The 19,130-nt window shown below is 41.8% G+C and overlaps 1 protein-coding gene across 2 annotated transcripts; it reads right to left on the bottom strand.

Moving 5' to 3' along the window:
* Positions 1 to 224: 224 nt before the first annotated feature.
* ldb3b (LIM domain binding 3b) lies at positions 225 to 14,924 on the bottom strand. 2 transcript variants are annotated; one of them, XM_041962891.1, is made up of 9 exons: positions 14,595 to 14,924; positions 10,693 to 10,844; positions 10,370 to 10,445; positions 7,055 to 7,077; positions 4,999 to 5,196; positions 4,050 to 4,073; positions 1,740 to 1,906; positions 1,551 to 1,587; positions 225 to 887 (listed from the first exon to the last, which is right to left on the bottom strand). In XM_041962891.1, the coding sequence occupies exons 1-9, from the start codon at positions 14,688 to 14,690 to the stop codon at positions 791 to 793; spliced, it is 870 nt and encodes a 289-aa protein (XP_041818825.1). In that variant the 5' UTR covers positions 14,691 to 14,924; the 3' UTR covers positions 225 to 790. The 2 variants fall into 2 exon arrangements, with proteins under 2 accessions (XP_041818825.1, XP_041818826.1); XM_041962892.1 differs by lacking the exon at positions 4,050 to 4,073.
* Positions 14,925 to 19,130: the final 4,206 nt, after the last annotated feature.

The following is a 19,130-nucleotide window of genomic DNA, read 5'->3' as shown; positions in this document are numbered from 1 at the left end:
GTGTCATCGTCCACGTCGCCGCCATCTTAAAACGTATTCCTGTCAAAAGCTATTCGATGCTCTTTCTGAATGACGCCGCTAGAAATGACAGCAAATGTTGCTCATTGATGGATGGACGACCCCGTCGATCGTGACGTGACGTCTTGCTTCCACTTTTTGATTCCCAAAATAGCGAGTCACACGTTCATTTCATTCATGTGAGTTTACAACAGTTCACTCAGCCGTATGGTTTAAAGAAAACATTTATTCACATTGATATCAGTACATGTTTTGAGTGCATTTTTTTTTTACATACTGTATTTGTGCATGTAGGTAAATCTCTATGTGTGTATTTGTACTTGTGCGCCTTCTCACAAGCATGCTCATCGTGTTAAAATTCATACGCCTGTGAATGCAGTTTATGTACTAAAAGAAACATCATCAGTTCAGCATTTTCACTTGAATACTTATTGTTTTTTGTACAATTTCCCTCTCGTTTCAGAGAGACAGAACCGAAACCAACAGGAAACAAAGAAAGAAAGAAAAACCCATATGCGAGGTCAGGTCTTAGCGGCGGACAGACACATTTGACAGGTAATATCAAGCTATGAGCATTCTCACACTAACACTTAGTATCTCACATTCTACTAATCTAGGCTACAACACTGTCTCACATTCTTGAGGAGTTTCCTCCCCCTCCTGCTCCGTTTTTTTCCCTCCATAATTTATCCCCTTTTCCTTGTTAACTTCTGTACTTTTGTCCATGTCCTCCTTTACATGTCCTCTCTCTCGCTTTCTCTCCCGCTCCTCTTTATTCCTGGACGTTGAGGATCTGTGCAGACAGTCCGTGGTGCCAGTTCTTCAGCTTGGCAAAGCGGGGTCCTTTCACCTCCGACTCAAACTTCTCCCTGAGGGTGTGGATGGCGGGACGAGGCAGTTACAGCAGGTAATGGTTGCACTTTTAGTCATGACTGAATTAGACGAGAAGGTAGATACAGTATTGCTCTCATCTGTACTGTGCATGGGAAGCTACTACCAGCACCTGGTTATCTTATCTTAACACGAAGGCTGGAAACAGGAAAACAGCTAGCCTGGCTCTGTCCAAAGGTAACCAAATTCACCTACCAGCACCTATAATTCTCACTAATTAAAAGGTGATATCTCTTTTGTTTAATCTGACAAGTTGTGGTTTAATAAGGGGGCTATTTGCCAGACTATTTCTTGGACTTCACCACTAGCTTCGTCATATCTCTGCTGGCTACCTGGCGCGTCATTTTTACACTTTTATACGTGAAATAATAAGGTGTTAATTAGTGAGTTTTAGAGGTGCTGGTAGGTGGATTTGATTACCTTCAGACAGAGCCAGGTTAGCTGCGTCCTCCTGTTTCCAGGTGTTATGCTAAGATAAACTAACCATCTCCTGGCTGTAGTTTCATACTGAATGGGCAGATGTTTAAGGGGCCCTTCCCTTAAATACTTTGGCTTTTTTGTCAAATTTTGTATGAGTTGGTGGAAGTACTGAAATAACGAACAAATACCCTGGAAGTCCTCTCACTTTTCTCCCATCTTACCTCGACTTCTGCAAGGCTTCCTCATCTGGGTCTTGCACTGCATGAGGAGAAATGAACAAGAGGATTCGGTAAGGACTCGCTCACGAGATGATAACAGAATCTGAACGAGACGTGAGGATCAGCAGAGATGAGTATCGGGACAAAAGAAGGTAAGAAAGAAAGAAGGAAAGGAGGAGTCAGTGTACTGACGGTATTCAGTGCCAGTGATGTGGGCCAGGATCCTGAAGCTCTTGGACTGCAGGTTGGCTGCACGACGAGCCCATTCAGACATGTCCTGGGTCTCTCCTGGCCTGATCACTGCCTGGTAAACCGGAGATGCGCAGTCTACCACAGGGTCCTTGACGGGCAGAGCTCCACTGCAGGGCAGAGATTACTGTCAGAGCTCTGAGAGCGTGGCATGTACTGTATTTAAAGCCCCCAAATGTAATAGATAATCATAATTTATTAAAAAATTAATTAATTAAATGTGTCCCTGGAAAAGCAACTAGAGCGGATAAAGGGGATATGTCGCCATTAAAAGGAGACCAAAAGAAATGCACTGTTACCTTCTATACTATTAGGGATTTCTCTGAGTTTGTTGGAAACAATTTGGGTTAACCGAAGTACGGAACTCAACAAAATATATAACATAGGTCCAGTTTTTTGTTTTTGTCGTGGAAATATTACAGTACATATTGTGCCTTTTTAAGATATCATATGACTATAATATTTTTTTATTTTGTGTTTTTGGTTTTATCCCTGAAACTTAGTTTGTTCTACCTCTAATGAAGGTTCAAAAAAATGTGCTTCATATCCGACTAGTTCACAGGGACGTTATGACTTATTATCCATAGCTAATCTTGACCCATCGGATTCCTATTTTTTGTGCAAATGTCTGACTGTCTACTCAAGGATCTCTTAGTCGCATTGATTCACAGGTATGAAAAACCACTGACTGACCGCACTCCTCTTATCCAGCCATTAGCCACCGCAAGTGATCAACAACTGCTTCTGTTTCTTCTGTTTCCGGACCAATCAAATGAAACTACCCTCTGGCCTGTCGATACCGTAGAAGGCAGAACTGAGCCGGTCTATCATTAATATCCTCAGAAATGTGATTTTCATGTGTTTTAATTTTGTTTACTTTGACCAAACGAAGGCAAGATGTACTGGACGCACGACAATTACACGCTATACTATGATATTATTTGACACTGTGTAGCATGTACACGCTAAATTGATCGGGCTTATATTAATTTGTGGTGTTTTGGAAGCTTTGTCGGTGGAATTTAGCTAAGTACTGTACTTGTATATTTCAATTTTATGCTACTTTATACTTCTACTCCACTATATTTCAGAGCTAAATATTGTACCTTTTACTCCACTACATTTATTTGACAGCAGTAGTTACTTTTATAAAATAAAACGAATATTCAGCAGGAGTCAGCTAATAAATTCTGATGGATTTTTATATATTTAGCTACCTGGCAGCAAAGTAGTTCAAATTAGCTTCACTTTTACCAGCTACAGTAGTGATGAATACATCAGTAATAATACTGATATTTATTATTCTGCATAATGACCAGTTTTACTTTCGGCACTGTAAATAGGTTTTGAAGCTAATACTTAAGTAACATTTTGAACCTGTTGTATTTCTGCACTGTGTTATTCCTACTTTTACTTGAGTAAAAGATCATCATACTTCTTCCACCTGTGCTTATGGGCATAGTTGTGTGCATGATACAGTACATATAAATATACTTTGAAATAGCAAAACGCACCAGAACGTGTTAAAAGTTAAAAATGTTGTTTTTGTTTTTTTTTGTAAATACAAGCCACATTGAATCAGACTTTATCTCATTGAGGGCAGTTTTTACATTAAGATCAATAATTGCATTTGTGTTGCTTTACGCACAGTCAGTGTGTTCATTGCTCATATACACTGTTTGTGCTGTCCCATCGTTCCACAGTGAAGGTGTCTGTCCTGTGGTGAACTGTAGATTCTGGAGTGAGTTTACACACCAACATGACCGAATAGTGAATGTTTAGCATTTTTAATGAGTGTTAGAAAAATGAGTCAATACCGATCGGGCAGTATTGGTTTGAAACCCTGTGACTGGATACTCAGAACATTCCCATGCCATGACATCCCTTCAGGTTCCCAAAGACGTCAGCTGCTTTTTTTAGAGGAGGATTAAAAAAAATAAAATCCCTAAACACTCTCACACTTTGGCCAAAGTACTTCTAAGTACTTTCACACACATAACCGCCTCCATGATGGCTTCATGGTTAGTGAGTTTGTCCTTCAGACACCTTGGATTGACGTATAACCCCTCAGAAATATATATATATGTAAATGTATGCATAAAAACATGAACACAACAAAATAAATGCTGTAGGAGTTCAAAACATTTCCAGTGGGATATTAGTTTATGAGACACATGGAGCAATGCACAAGCTGTTATGAAATCATGAGACAAAGGAGACACAGGGATGGAAAAGGAGCGCCGCTGTACTTACGCCAAGGGGGAGCCCGCCTCCTCACTGAGGTCACGACCAGGAAAGAAGGATGGGGAAGGATGGGTGGAGCACAGCACAGGTGTGGTTGGTTGTTTGTTTGTGGATGGAATGAGGAGAGGAGAGTGGGTGAAAGGCACGGAGGAGTACGTGGCTCGGACACAGACAACACGGAAAAGCCCGGGCGTACGCTAGGCATCCGAGTCGTAGCAGCATGGGCTAATATGTTCAAATGCTGCTTTTTGTGTTTGGGCTTTTTCAGGCAACGTATCTTAAAAAGGTTGGTTCATCCAAATGACACTCAAAAAAGCATATTTTCTCAATTTCTGCTAATGATATCCAGCCTTGACTGTAGTTTTGGGTTTTCTGCTTGGGTTCATTCTTTTTCTCCTCAAAAATTCTTTTGAATAAGAACAAAAAAAACTGAATGGATAGTATATCGACACTACAGGTTTACTTATGGGCCATCAGGTTTGATTATTTCAAGTTAATTGCTAAAAGGTGCCATTATATAGAAGTCAGTTTTCATGGCGAATGTCAAAAATACCCATGAGCCTCAGCAGATGGTGCTATGGAGAAGAGGTCAGCGGGAACAAAACAGCACCTTAGCTGATGAATTCACCTCGTACAGGGCCGCAGCTTCCACTCACGGCATGCTAACCTCTGTTTTCCTGGGATCTGGCAGCTTTTTGGAGTTTACATTCAACATTTATCTGTTTCTCCTTAATTTTTTCGTTTTATGTACATAGACTTTGAATTCTTTAATAAAAAAAAATGCATGGTTAGACACTGCTAGCAGTGAGTGAGAAAGTATGTTTTTTTGTACTTTGGGTGAACTGACCCTATAATTTCTCATCATGTGGGCTGGTTTGATCAGTGTCATGTGATGTGCCTGAGTGGAGAGGGCGCATGAAGGACTGGAGAAGGGATTTTCGTGCTTGTGTGAACTCACCTGTCGTGTCCCTTAGCCTGCGACTGCCCCGCGATGGCGTCCATGATGGCGTCCTGTGAGTACATGCTGATTGGTGTGTTGTACTGGGCGTGAACGATGGTGGCCTTTCCCCCCGGACCCTTCACCTCGATGGGCTTGTGGGTGGACAGGGCAGAGTCTTTCAGAGCTATGGGGTTGAAGCTGGGGGTGTACTCCACGCTGTGAGTGTCGGGGTCAGAGGTCAGTGGGTCGGAGAGGTGGTGGGGAGGTTTCAGGTGGCGAGGGGGGAAGGAGAGGGGAATTTGAAAGGAGAGAAATGACAGAGAATGCACGAAAGTGAAGGGAGGAAACCAGGTCAAGGTGTAATGATACTACTGACAGACAGGTAGCGCTGTCGTACCTCTCAGTTTTACCTTTGGAGCGATCTGATGTCCACTCAGTTACACAGAAAAAACACACTTCACACTACACTGTAGCTGTGTCCCACTTCCATACTGCATACTCATTTTAAGCATTTGAATGTTCTTCATATAGAAGGCAGAGTAATTCTCCAGACAAGGCAACAGTGAGAATATTAATTGATTGAAAAGAAAACAAAAAAAACCCAGCAATAATCGCATAATGATCATAGTGACAAATTTAATTAATGTATTTCTAATTTAACACAATATGTACAAAACATTTTTATTATTCCGCCTTCTCCATGATAAAAAACACTTTAAAATCAAAAATATAAGTACTAATTTTGTGTCTCTGTAAATGTAAATAGCCTACAGTATGTCAGGAACATCTCATTTTCCTGAATGACTAGATAACTAATAGATTAATCCAATTAAAGTGGATTTGGAGAAACTCGCTAACTACCCCTGCACTTGACTGTTGGCTAGCTAGCTAGAGAGATGTGAGCTGAGGCCAATAGTCATCAATGTTAGACTTTGGTGCCCTCCGGTGGTGGTAACAGTAAAAGACCGATAGCAGTGCATTCTATTGCCACTTCATGGAAAGTCAATTAGAAAGCTAACTGGCTAAAGTTTGACTGACATAATGAGTGTATTGTTTACTAACTTCTACAATGATATATGATGCATAACAGTATATATTGTATACAGTTTATACTTTATAGGATTTATATTCTATATGGTATTGGGACACAGCATGTTTTATGATAATCTGAAGGTTTTGTCCATCACAACTTCATGAAAACACTCTAATGACAAAATATAAGCTTTTACTTGATGGAAACAATGATTGAAGCTGAAGTCCAAAGAAAAACAGACATGCTAATGTTTAAAAGAGTCAGGCCACGTAGAGAGATTATTTCCTGCAGATTTTAAATGACACACACTGAAACACACATACACAACAGACGAGGTTTTACTTTCCCGGCGCTCATGCATTTACACACCGTAATATTCTGTAAATCCAGTCATATTCACAAAATGAATATGAGCTGAAGAGGACCAGCAGAGGTGGAAAACATGGAGATCGAGATCAACATTAACATGTTGCATCAAAAAAAGGAAAGTAGTATCAAAAGTAATAGCATGAAAATGTACTCAAGCATCAAAGTACTTATTTGGCTCAGTCATTTTAAATGTGGTCAAGGCAAAGTACTCCTTATAATCTTAGTTTATCTTAATTTTATGAAGTCCTTATCAATGTTTTGCAGATTTTTTTTATCAAGTAATTTGTACTGCATATAAAAGTAATGGAGTGTAAAGTACAATATTCCTCTCTGAAATGTTGTGAAGGAAAAGAAGAAAGCCTCACAATTGACTGGAAGTAATGGTACCTTTAAAACTGTACTGATACTTCTATACTTTCCACTTCTGGGGACCAGATGCTGTTAATCACACGATTTTCAGCTTGTCAGTTTCTGTTTCAGTCACCTGAAGAAACAAGTGATCCACACACTCAATGCGCTGTTACAGTTACGCTGAAGCTTTAGTTCAACTTCATGCGAATCCATGTTGGACGCACACCAAAATGACCAGTGACAGATCTGCAAACACTAGTACTCTCTGTATGCACGTATACTTCATGCACATTAGATACTGGGAGATGTGACGATACTGACTTTGCAGCTGTGTTCGCGATAACCTGAAACACACCAGAGAGGGACGGACGGACGGACAGACAGAGACAGAAAGAGAGAATGTAATGAATCGCCGGAGGTATATTGGTGATAACAATGGCACCGTGTGTATTTGTAGGAAACTATCCAGCTACAGCGCCGTGCTGTAATCCCACACACAGGTCAGAATAGCAGCTCTTTGTCATCACTGGGATATTTCCCAGCTTCCCCTGCATCATCAGGAGTGACTGACAAGAGCAGGAGTGTCTCAATCACATGACACAGGACGGGGACACATTTAGCACAGAGCAGCCACAAATACAGACGACTACACAAACCCAGCACCTGATCCACGTATGTCAGGACTGCAGCCGTTACATATAGACGAACTCGAGCTGCAGGCGGAAGTAGACAAGCTGCCGGTCAAAGCTCAGTGTATGCATGTAATGTGCTCTGTCCAGCGGATCGTTAAAAATATGGTCATCATACAAATCTTAACCTGTGCAGATAGATTAAGTCCAGTTTTAACAGAGCTTTCTCTTGTCAGCTGCTCAAACAACAAACTGAGACGTTGAGGGAAGAAATGGAAAGTAAAAGCCATGAGCCTCTGCTCCATGAGATCTTTCGTCACATGGCATTCTTCCCGACAAGGACAGACCAGGGGCCGTCAAAGCCAGACTAGGTGATATGTTTTACATTTTTGGTTATATTTGTTGAAATTTTCTTCACATCCTGAAAGCAATCAACAAATCGAATGCCACCCGTGCCACAGACTGTGGACAAACAGGTCGCTTGAGACGGCTTAGTCCAAACTGTGCATGGATGTGTTCAGGGTACAGTAGGTAAAGTGGAACGTGCTCAGCAGCACCTCACACGTGAGGCGTCCCTCAACAGGGACGTGATGGAGCTATCTCAGGTTTGGCGAGGGGACATCCAGGGGGTTCGGGATGATGGTGTGTAACCAGAGCGGAACATTCCATCACCATGTACAACAGCTGCTCTCTCCTGTGTGTGTGTGTGTGTGCCAGTGGAATCAGAGTCTCCATGAACTCGATGAGGTGGGGTCGCTGGCATGATACTGACGTGATCGTCCTGCCCGGAGCACGTTTCCCGACACCTGACTTACCGTTGGCCGTTGGCGTAAAGCAGCTCAGCTCCAGAGGGGAAACACATTAGTGAGGACTGATACCTGGATGCGATATGTCAGAGGCCGAGCAGATTGTGCCCTTAATTAACATCCACAAGTATTCCATGACTGAGGCTCTACCGTAACTCACACCACCCCGCCGAGGAGAGTTCCCTCAACCGCGGCCGCGGCTTAACGCCCAGTGACCTCTAGTCATTGCAGCATACATGTAGTCAGGATAAAGGCACTGCTGGTTTGTCCCTACAGTCCCAGCAAAGATTACATAAATATCTTTTTGAGAGACCCAAAGGTGCAGATGTAAATCCCAAAAATAACCCAGTCAAACTTAAATACACCTGTTTTTGACTGATTTGAATGGAAAAGCATCAACAAATTGGTCCAACTAATTATGGTTTTTGTAACCAAAGCCTCACAGTGTTTATTACTCATCCCTCAACATGGCCGCTGTCGTTTATTTTGAGTCGATCTCACACACTCTGTAAATACACGAGAGCGCGAAATGTTTATTAATCTCCGGATGAAATTAGTTCCAACAAATATACGACTTACCCCTGTCTGGGTGTCGTTCAATAAAAGCTACAGTGCCCGGCTGTTTTAGGAAATTACAGAGGCTTTTTAAAACATGGACGGTTTACGTCTTTGGGAAATCAGCTTGGCTCTTTGGGAGAGAAATGGACTCACTAAACATTTGAAGATGACACCTCAGGCTCCGCAAAACTTGTGATGAGCCTTTTTTACTATTTGCTGACATTTTATAGAATAAACAATTAATGAATTATTAAGAAATTCTTGTTAGTTGCAGCCCTAATAGAGAGTTTTAAAGTAGTTTTGAATTATTAATTAAATTATTGTTATTATTATTATTATTATTATATAACTAGAATCCACCAGTTTGCTTCTGCCCCAGGATGACTCTGCTGTTGCAACAAGTCATCACCTTCCTGCAACCTCGTCAGCAATTTAAAAAAGCCTCACAAGCAAGTCTGTGGTTTTCCAGGCAAAGCAGGGCATCAGACTCTGTTCTGGGCTTTGCAACAGCTTGAAGATAAAATGCCTCTATGAGTGAAATCAGGGAGCTGAAACAGCAACATCATCTCCCAGGTTTCATCTGTATTCCACAGCAAATGAGTTGCTACTGTGCACAAGAACTGAAGAAACCAAAAGCTCATTCATATCCTCTTCTAGCCACCGTCTACGTGAATCTCGTTTTATTTTGAATTGCCCTTTTATGCTCATGAGTCTTTTGAATCCGGTGCTGAGGACGTTCGACCTTTAGTAAAGCGTCTCAGATCTGCCTGTATTAAAGATCCTCAGACGACCCTGTAGTCTGACCTCCTGCTTTTCTGTCACCTGGAGTGCAGCCAGGTGCAGGTGTGTTTGTGTGTACGCGCCAGAAATAGTGCCACGTGTGAGAGGAATGAATGCCGGGAAGGTTCTGAGCGTACTTTCTCATCACGGCCCTGTTGACGTGAGGTTAAGCGGGGACGGTGTGAAGTGCATTCATTCAGCATTTATGTCAGTTTTGCGAGTGTGTTTGCATTTCGGGTTTTAAACCTTCTTCTCTCGCTGTTACATAACTGGAAGTTGTTTGTCACCGCGGTAACCTACCCTGTCCTGCATTGGCATCATTTCTCTGAGAGTTTCAGGAGGGTAAAGGCCAATTGGGGAATTGTGCTGCCCCAGCCAGCCTGCTGCAGATGCGGCAGGAGCTTTGACCGGGGTCGAGAAGAGTTTTGGGTCTTTTTTAGGGATTTAGAAGAGATTCCTTTTGGAGGGCTTTTTAATATGGCAACAGCTGCTCCATTTGAACTTCTTCTCCAAATTGTCTAGGCCTGACCTCCTCGTTCACTTTTTCTAACTCCTTAAAAAGACGAGAAGAGGTCAAGGAGGATAGATAGAAAAGAAAGCTTTAAAGAGGAAAGGTATCAGCCGCATCAGACCTCTGACCTCTGCACAGGGCTCCATGCACCTGCACTGTGAATAGTTGACACTAGAGGGCAGCAGGACACTAACATGGCACCACATGTGAGTCTGACGCTCTCTCAATGGGACAAGAATACAAAACACGTTTTGCAGACATACAATTATGTACAAGTGTGCAGATATACACACTGTGTTTGCATGGATCGCTGGCACGTCTTTGTTCATGATTGCTGTGGGGGAGTTCATACCTTCTGGTGGGGGATGACTGGCATGGGTGAGTCCATCCTTGGAGTAGCTGTGGGAACGGGTGCGGGACGTCTCGATCTGAAGATTAAACAACAGAATGTCCTTAAAAGATCACATTAAACATTGTAAAAAACACAACAACTATAAACAAACATGAGCCCAGCTAAAGCAACGATTCGACATCCTGCTATTCTCTCAAAATGTCCACACCAGTTTGTCTCTTTCCTGTTCTTTCTGCAAGTGATATCCATCACCTCAAAATTAGCCTCGTGCATCATCTACTTAAGTTTTAGTGGACGGCTGTTTCAGTGTGCTGGTTGTTTACTTCAGCATGGTGAGTGACAGTTTGTTGGTGGCAGACTTGATCTTGTTCTGGGCCTCCAAGTGTGTCATCCCCTCGGTGCTGACCCCGTCGATGGCTGAGATGATGTCGCCCTGGGCCAGGCTCCCGCCCACTGCCTTGCTGCCCGGGGTTATCTATGGAGGGGTCAACAGAGCAGGTCACACCAGGACCACTGACACAGATTCCTCAGGAAACACACAAGCAACTGAAAGACGTGCGCAGTTACACAAACATACGCACATGTTACAGATTGGAGGAGTATTTATGAAGGCTGGATTAATTCCCCAGGGTGGGTGTGAAAGAAGAAACTAAAATGTAATAGAATTTGTGGATTTGGTCGTTCATTTTTGTAATCCTCAGATCAAACCAGCGTTATTGCTCAGGTGACTCTAGGTTGACTCTCTGCGCCTCAGCCCACATCATTATTTATACTGTGTGTGTGTGTGTTTGTGTGTGTGTGTGTGTGGAAGCTCAGTAAATAAGCCTTCAAGGTAGAGTAAAAGAGAGAAAAAAAGCAGATGAAGCAAAATAAATGAATCCATCAGCTGTGTTTCTGCAGATGAAGGGCTGGATAACAGTCTTATCAGTCTCCACAGCTGCATATTAGGCTATCAGACACTGAAATAACTAGAAACAGCAGGATCTCTGATAACAAAGCCAAAATGAGGTGAGGTGTGCAGGACAGGGCTGTAAGATGAAAGCTAACTGTTCATATACTTCATGTGTAGTGGCTGAATGCTTAAATCCAATAAACTTTTCAAAAATGCTTTAATTTTGTAGATATTGATGAATATGATGAATGATTACTTGGCAAAACATTTTTCAAAAACTGTTTTTCGCTCTTTTTTTCCAATTGCCGGCCATTTATCGACCTTCAGTTGAATCATTATTCTATTGCTGTGCTGCACAGAGCGGAGGTTTAAGTGGACCCGGAGGACTGGGGCGTACAGTATTGGGTCTAAGCTTACAGTCAACTCGTTAAAGAGTTAAAAATAAGCAATGCTGTTGATGCCTGCCTGCCTTCACTGTGATTGACCCTACTGAGCCCCTCTCCATACCCCAAACACACACACGCACACACACACACACACACCTGCTACTGACATTCATACAAGACTTCCTAGATTCTGTCTTTTTTTTTCTATTTACAGGAAGTGTAGTCGTCTCTTCAGTCCACATTTTACCTTTATCATAATATTATGTTCTGCCTCTTCTTAGACTGTCACTCTCGTCCTTGTCCTTCCTGTCTACCTTTTTCCTTTATTGCCTTTTACTTTGTACTTGAACTACAGTTATTATGCGTCTGTGCTGAAATGTGTGTGTGTGTGTGTGTGTGTGTGTGGTAAGCAGGGAAATTGACGTAAGAAAAATTTATTTCTACACGGCTGCCTCAGTGTAATCAAACACTCATGTGAACGCACAGCCCTGCCCGGCCACTCTGTCATGCATGTTTTCATATGCATCAAACGCTTCAGACATAACGGATGAGAAACAGGAAATGAATATGAGGACCGGTTCCTTGAAAACTGGATATTAATGAAAGAGCAACATTAGCTTGGAATTCCCTTTACAAAATGTTTCTTGCGGGTTTTATATCTCAAAATGTGTCACATCGATCAATAAAAAAAAGACACTTCCTCCATCAATATGTCAATATGTTAATATGTGTTCGTTTATTTACCCTCAAGACAGTATGTAAATCCACTTAAATGTCATGGATATAAGTCGTTTTGTGTTGCAACAGTCTTGTCGTTGCTACTGAAATCACCATTTGCAACTGGGCTGAGCACCTAAAATTTAATTTACCGCTTGTAAATCCAACAGGTAGCTAATGTTACATTTCATTATGGGTTGCTTTTTATACCAAATGTAAAGACTGTTAGATGAATTTACTTTAGATATTAACCTGAAGTGCCTACATATGTTGGGAGCTTATTTAGTTTGCTTTGCAGCTGTCTGGCCAGCTAGCTTAACGTGCTAGCTACCGTTATTGCTAGCCTAGCCTAGCTATCTTAATGTGTGGCATTAATCTGAGCTACAATGATTTTAAATCATATTTCAGCCTTTTTTCATACTTTTAGCTTTGGTAACTCCACTAATAGACATATAAAATCAAGAAAAGCAGTTTGGTGTGTCGCATATTTAATGCTGATTGCTTCAACTTGGCTAACAAGATGTAATAAATCCGCTGTCTTCATCCCTCTTTCCTTTCTTAGCAAGAGAAAGGACTGTAACGGCACCCTGAGTTATCACGTCAAGCTGCCATGTTTCATGTTAAGCTGTCGGAGCTCAGCTCGACCACAGGATGAACACAAATCCGATGACAAAATGTCACACCGGATCAAAGCCCCCCCGGTCGCCTGAGACCAGGATCAGGAGACAATAAAGTAACAGATGTCTGCAGCTGTGAATCAATGTACGGCGGCCTGATATCACCCGCTGAGCATCAGTCAGGACTGGAAGATGAGGTGCTGGTGGAGCAGAGGTAATGCCCACAGCACTCTGCTCAGGTAAGCCTCATCTCCTCCACCTTCCTCCTCTCCTCCCTCATCCCCTGAATCTATCATCTCCTCAGCCCTGCACGGTGAAACTGAAACTGACTGTTCGCGAGGAATAAAGCTTACTAAAGGTAACACAAGAAGCCCATTAGCTTCCTCGCTCTGCCTGCTTCTTTCCCGTCCCATGTGTCTGACTCTCTCTCCATCCATCCACCTCTCCTCCGCTGCTATTTAAAGGAAATGCTGTAAATACACCAGCACCCCTGCCAGAGAGAGAGAGGGAGAGAGACACCCAATCGCTCTGCTGCAGAACACACTTAATGTTCCACCCTTTTTCTTCAATTCTGCTCATTTTAGGAAAATAATACTTAACACACTGATGGTCGAGAATGCTGTAATGCACATGTAGAAAAATTTTATATTTGTGTTCTTGTTCTAACTTTTTATTCAAAAAATCATGTCCTTTTTGACAGTTGTGTCATTAATGAGGCATGTTGCAGTTAAAATAAGTCAGTTAACCTCAGATTTATCAATATCCAAATCATCCCCAATTGACGACTCCCGTGTGGCGTCATCGAAGTTCAAGAAAACTCCTCCAGTCTTTCCACAGCTGCTCTATTCTTGAAATCTCTCCGGAGATTACATCTGAGCCTCCCTGTCATCATCACATACAGCAAGATTACATAACCGCTGCTAACACACAGACACACACACACACACATATATCAAACCCGCGCACGCACACGCATAAACAGTATGTGCAGAAGCTTGATGAAAGTGCAACACGTCAAACCAGGTGAAAAGGTGATTTTCAGGTGTAGAGGATAAAAAAAGCTGGTCTGAAAAATTAGTTTTACAGACATCTAAGTGATATTTGGCCGTTTGAAGGGCTGCATTTGACAGTATTGGAGGTCCTATAATAAACATGCTCCACTTATGGTCATTTAAATGTTGAAGCAGAAGTCAGCTATAACCCAAACGTCTAAAAACTTCCTAATTTGGTTTTAACTAAGACACCTCTGCATATTTTCAGCCGCAAATCACCAATATGTTGCTCAATCACATATTCAAGCATAAAAATCGGACAAAAATGAAGCTGTTCACATGATTCTACATCATGTGTCGTTTTTTTTATTGTCATTCAGTGGAGCGAGTCGCCCAAGTCAGTCAATCACTCTGTGCAGAGGACGTTTCAATTTGAAATTCGTGAGCTATTTGGTCACCAGACTGTGACACAGCTGGCGCATTCTTTTGCCACAGCGGATTATCAGTTCGCTATCCTCCGTGTGCCACCTCGTCAGAGCCGCATTGCCTGTCACTTTTTCTTTATTTGCAAGCTGCTTTGTCACAACAGATGTCAGCCTGTGAGGGTGACGCTGGCCTTACCCTGGAGATGGTGAGCGGCATGTTGAAGTCCTTTCCTCCCTGTAGTCTGAAGCCCCATGGAGCGGGGCCATTCAGAGTCACTGTGTACGTACTCATCTTCGGTTAAACGTCAACACTCCTCCTGCTAACAACTCCTGCTGCGTGGCTTCTCCTCCTGCTCGGGGTGCCCTTGCTCTCCGTCCTCCCCTGCTATCCTTTTGTCCCTGCCGGCGCCTCGGTGGTCGCTTCTCCTCCGTCAGCCCAGGCTTCACTACCGTCTCTCCCCGTCTGCTCCCAGCTCTCAGGACAAACACCCAGGGGTGGTGGTGGGCGGGTGGGTCAGGTGCTGTGCAACCTCTGTGACACACACACACACACACACACAGGCACACACAAATACACACAGATGCAGAGAGAGAGAGAGCGTGTACCCGAGCTGAGCCACTGCAGAAAAACACGGTTTCTAGAGCCACAAAAAAAAACTCCACTGAAATCAAAAAGACAAATTTGAGAAAGTGCAAACTCTCAAAAGTCAACTTTAAACTTAATATTGAGATGGAGCAGAGTTTCTTGCCTGCAGAGTTGCTGAGGGCGAGGGACAGACAGCCTAAGAATAGCCGAGGTGAGCAGAGACACAGGGGCCCTGGCCCTTATAAGGCCTGTAACACGAAGCCCCAGAATGCTTCACTGCCGATTCACATCGCCAATATAGACCCCTCTTACTGCAACACATTCTCCCTCTCTCTCTCCTCCTCCCTCTCTCCGTGCTATCAGTTCACGCTGCTAGCACCTTATTATCCGTAATCAGCCTCTGCGCACTGATGTCGGTCGCTGTTCAGCCTCGCAGCCTTTTAGTTCTGCTTGAGAAAGGAAACAACAAATTACCCAGAGCTTATTCCCCAGAAACACCCGCACCACCGAGCTGCCGGACCTCTGTTTGTGTGTTTGTGTTGTGGAGCAATTCAGTTAAAGTTTAAGTGAGCGCAAACAGCTGATTCAGACAGGTTAATAGATGGATTTATTTTTTTAATCAGATCCTGATATTTTTGTGAATATACTCGCACACCTTGAAATTGAGACTGGACTAGAGGTCCTTATCGATTACACACTCAACTGGTGATCTCATGTTCCATTAGTCCAAATCGACTCCAACAGATGTGTTTGTGGTGTTAAAAATCATACACACACACACACACACATTTGTTACTGAGCACAAAGCCTGGAAGCAAGGGTGACCAGCCGTCCAACGTTAAAAAAAAAAATGTCACAAACATTTTTCATTCTGCCACGATCCTTCTAGTCAACAGCCGGTTAGCCATAAGTGCAACAAATTGTGTCAGAGCTTGAGGGAAATCCAGCAGAACAACACATGAAATCAAACCTGTCTCTTCTTTCTCCTGTTTCTCGCCACTATTTTTACATTCATCTTTTAATCTACATCTTATCTCATGTCTTGCCACAAATCTTCAGTTACTTCTTTTCCACCATTTGATTTTGTCTCATGATAATGTACATACCTTTTGTGTATTTTATTCACCAGTGGTAAAATGTGAGTAAGTACATTTACTGGAGAGCAGAACTGAAGTACAAATTTGAGGTACTTTCCATGCACTACATTACAAAAGAAATTACAGTACTATTCACTACGTTTGACTGACAGCTATTGGCTAGTTACCCTGCAGATTAAGATTATACATACAAAACATATGATGATGTAATATAGATAATATAACGGATTACTTAAATAAATAAATACAGAAGAAGAACAATCAAATTCATATAAATTATTAATAATATTAATAATGTAATTCAAGACAAAATAACTGACAATGCAAAATGTCAGAGAATAGGTTGATATGTCAGTTCAGCCAATTAGCAACCTGTTGATAGAAGCTAGCCCCGCCCACCTGCTCTGGCGTCCGGAGCACGTGTGTACGCTCTGCAAGGTGTGTGCGCTGTGGAGCTGTGCGAGCTAAACAAGGAAAAAACAGCAGACAACTGAGAGATAATAACTAAAACAGTGTTTAGTGTGGACCACCGGAGTGCCACTGAAGTGGTTGCTAAGTAACAGTAAACATTAGAAATTTCAGTACAAACTCATTATGCAAATTGAGTTCAAACTCTCACCTCATTCTGTTTTTATTTACGTGGAATCAGGGTTGCACAAAAATGTGTTGAAGGCCTAATAATGCAATAACATATCTTGTAATAATGTAGCATTTTTCTGCAGAATGAGTACTTTTACTTTTGATACTTTTATTTAAGTGACATTTACAGCCAAGGACTTTTACTAGTATTTGAGTATGTATTTTTTAGATTGCAGTATTACTTTTACTTCAGGAAAGGACCTGAATACCTCTTCTTACACTGCTTTTTTCCTTCAAATTTGGAAATATTAAAACAACATCAGTGTTCAAAAGTCTAGAATCGCCTGTCACAACAGCTTAATTGGGTAAAGTCAGATGGCTGAGAGGACTCCTCTGTGTTTTTGTATAGTCTTTCACACTTTTAGGTTGTAGAAAGTCCTCTTTACAAAGAGATGTTACTTTGTATGTAGGGTTTGCAAAAAAAAGTAATGTTTTGTAGATGAAGAACAAAACACTGTACAAAGGTTCAACCAGACTGAAAACTTCAAATACAATTTAACCATTTGGTGTCTAAATTGCACTGTTTCCGTCGATGTTAGGATAGTTACTATTGAAGGGAAGAAGAAAAGCATCAATTTAACAGGTGATTCAAACTTTTGAACATTATATTCATATCAACAGAGCAAGCTTGAATTTGAGAGTGAGACAAAATGCAGATACTAATGTATGTGAATGAATGAATAACCTCTTCTTATGCAGATTGAGTACCAACTCTCACCTCTGCAGGGTGCCATCGTTCTGCAGGGGAGGTCTGTTCAGGTCAAACAGCAAGCAGGATAATTGTCCATGATTTTTTCTCTCTGACATGTTGGACAGATATGCCCGACACTAATACCACTCTGTTATCTGACATCAGGATGTTCCAGCTGTTATCTGCTGTGCTGGATGGATCTCTTCCATTCAGGAAACTAATCCAGTGACCTATGAAAGTATCAGTCAGTCGACACTGATGGACAGATGATGCATTCAAGACTGCAGTAAGTAATGAATGTGTGTGTGTGTGAGTTTATATGTGTGAGCAGAAACCCCATGACTGTTTGTTTAGAGAATGGATGGTTGATGCACTGAAGGACGTTTAATGTAGAGCTGATACGATTTGTCCATCAATCAGTTGGATGACAGAAACTTAATTTAGCAGCAATTTAGATCATCAGCTCAATTTATTTTAAGCAAAAATGATACAAATGAACTGGTTCCAGCTTTTGAAATACAAACATTTGCTGTTTTTCTTTGTTTTCTGTGACAACAAACTGAATACGTTGGATTTTTTTACCCTTGGATGGACAAAATAAACAGTTTTATGATGCCACCTTTGCAAATTTTGATGTTATCACAAAGGCAAAGACTTTGAGTCATGGCCGACAGTTGTGCAGAATTTAGCATTTTTTAAAACTTTATTTAGAAAAATAAATAACGACACAAAACATTTTGTACAAAGGGAACAAAATCAACATGAAACCATCACCTCATGAAACGTCACTTAATTAAATTTCATATATATATATAATATTACATGTAGGTTTTGTCATAATGCCATAATTTCATGTCATTTCGTACATTCACTGATGGGCACTGCAGGATAAATGAGCAACAGTGGGAACGCGTCGACCTTTGTTGCCTTTTGAATTTGACGGTTTCTCATTTAACACACATAATAATGACGGCATTATTAGATTTTATCCGACATGTGAACAATTATTACAATCATAGTCAATGATGCAGCGATCTTCGTCATCTCAAAGGGAACTGCAATGTACAGAGGTGGAGAAAAGAGCTTTGGAAATGTGACACTTAATGAAAAGGACATTAAAAACGTGATGCGGTCCTGTGCGTCCATCTGTGAAGAGGTCAGAGATAATAATCCTGGAACCACAAAAGTCATTTAGCAAACTGTCACCTGCAGATCTTAATAGCAGATACTACAGCAAAGTATGGCATCAAGAGAAATACAAAGTACAGTACTGAGTCCAGTTCTTCAGTGCGCACACACACACTCACACTCGCTCTCACACTACACAGTGTTGGCTGATGTCCTGTGTTGTGACATGTGTGACCTGATTTGTCTGATCTGTGGTACTTCATGTCACCAGGAATGGAAAAATCAATGAGAAAGAGCCAGAGGGGAAACAAAACTGACTGCGTCCTCTTCTGTCTGATCGCATGTGTGTCTGATTACCCAGTTTACGAGAACAACTGTAGATCATCTCATGTTAAAGCTTTTTTTGTGACCACTAGAGGGCAGAAAGACTGGGATGAGCTTTAATTTCTCCTTGCTGACATGCAGTATTAGTGTCCCAGAGGCTGATCTGAGTTTGAATTCATTTGTAGTGGTTTCATTTTAGAGTCAGCCGGGAAGCAGCAGCACTGCATTAGGGAGGACGTTTTTTAAATTTTTGCATTTAAATGCACC

Source organism: Chelmon rostratus, chromosome 21, assembly GCF_017976325.1.
Source record: "Chelmon rostratus isolate fCheRos1 chromosome 21, fCheRos1.pri, whole genome shotgun sequence".
Taxonomy (NCBI): domain Eukaryota; kingdom Metazoa; phylum Chordata; class Actinopteri; order Chaetodontiformes; family Chaetodontidae; genus Chelmon; species Chelmon rostratus.
This window is presented reverse-complemented; position numbering and strand designations above follow the sequence as displayed.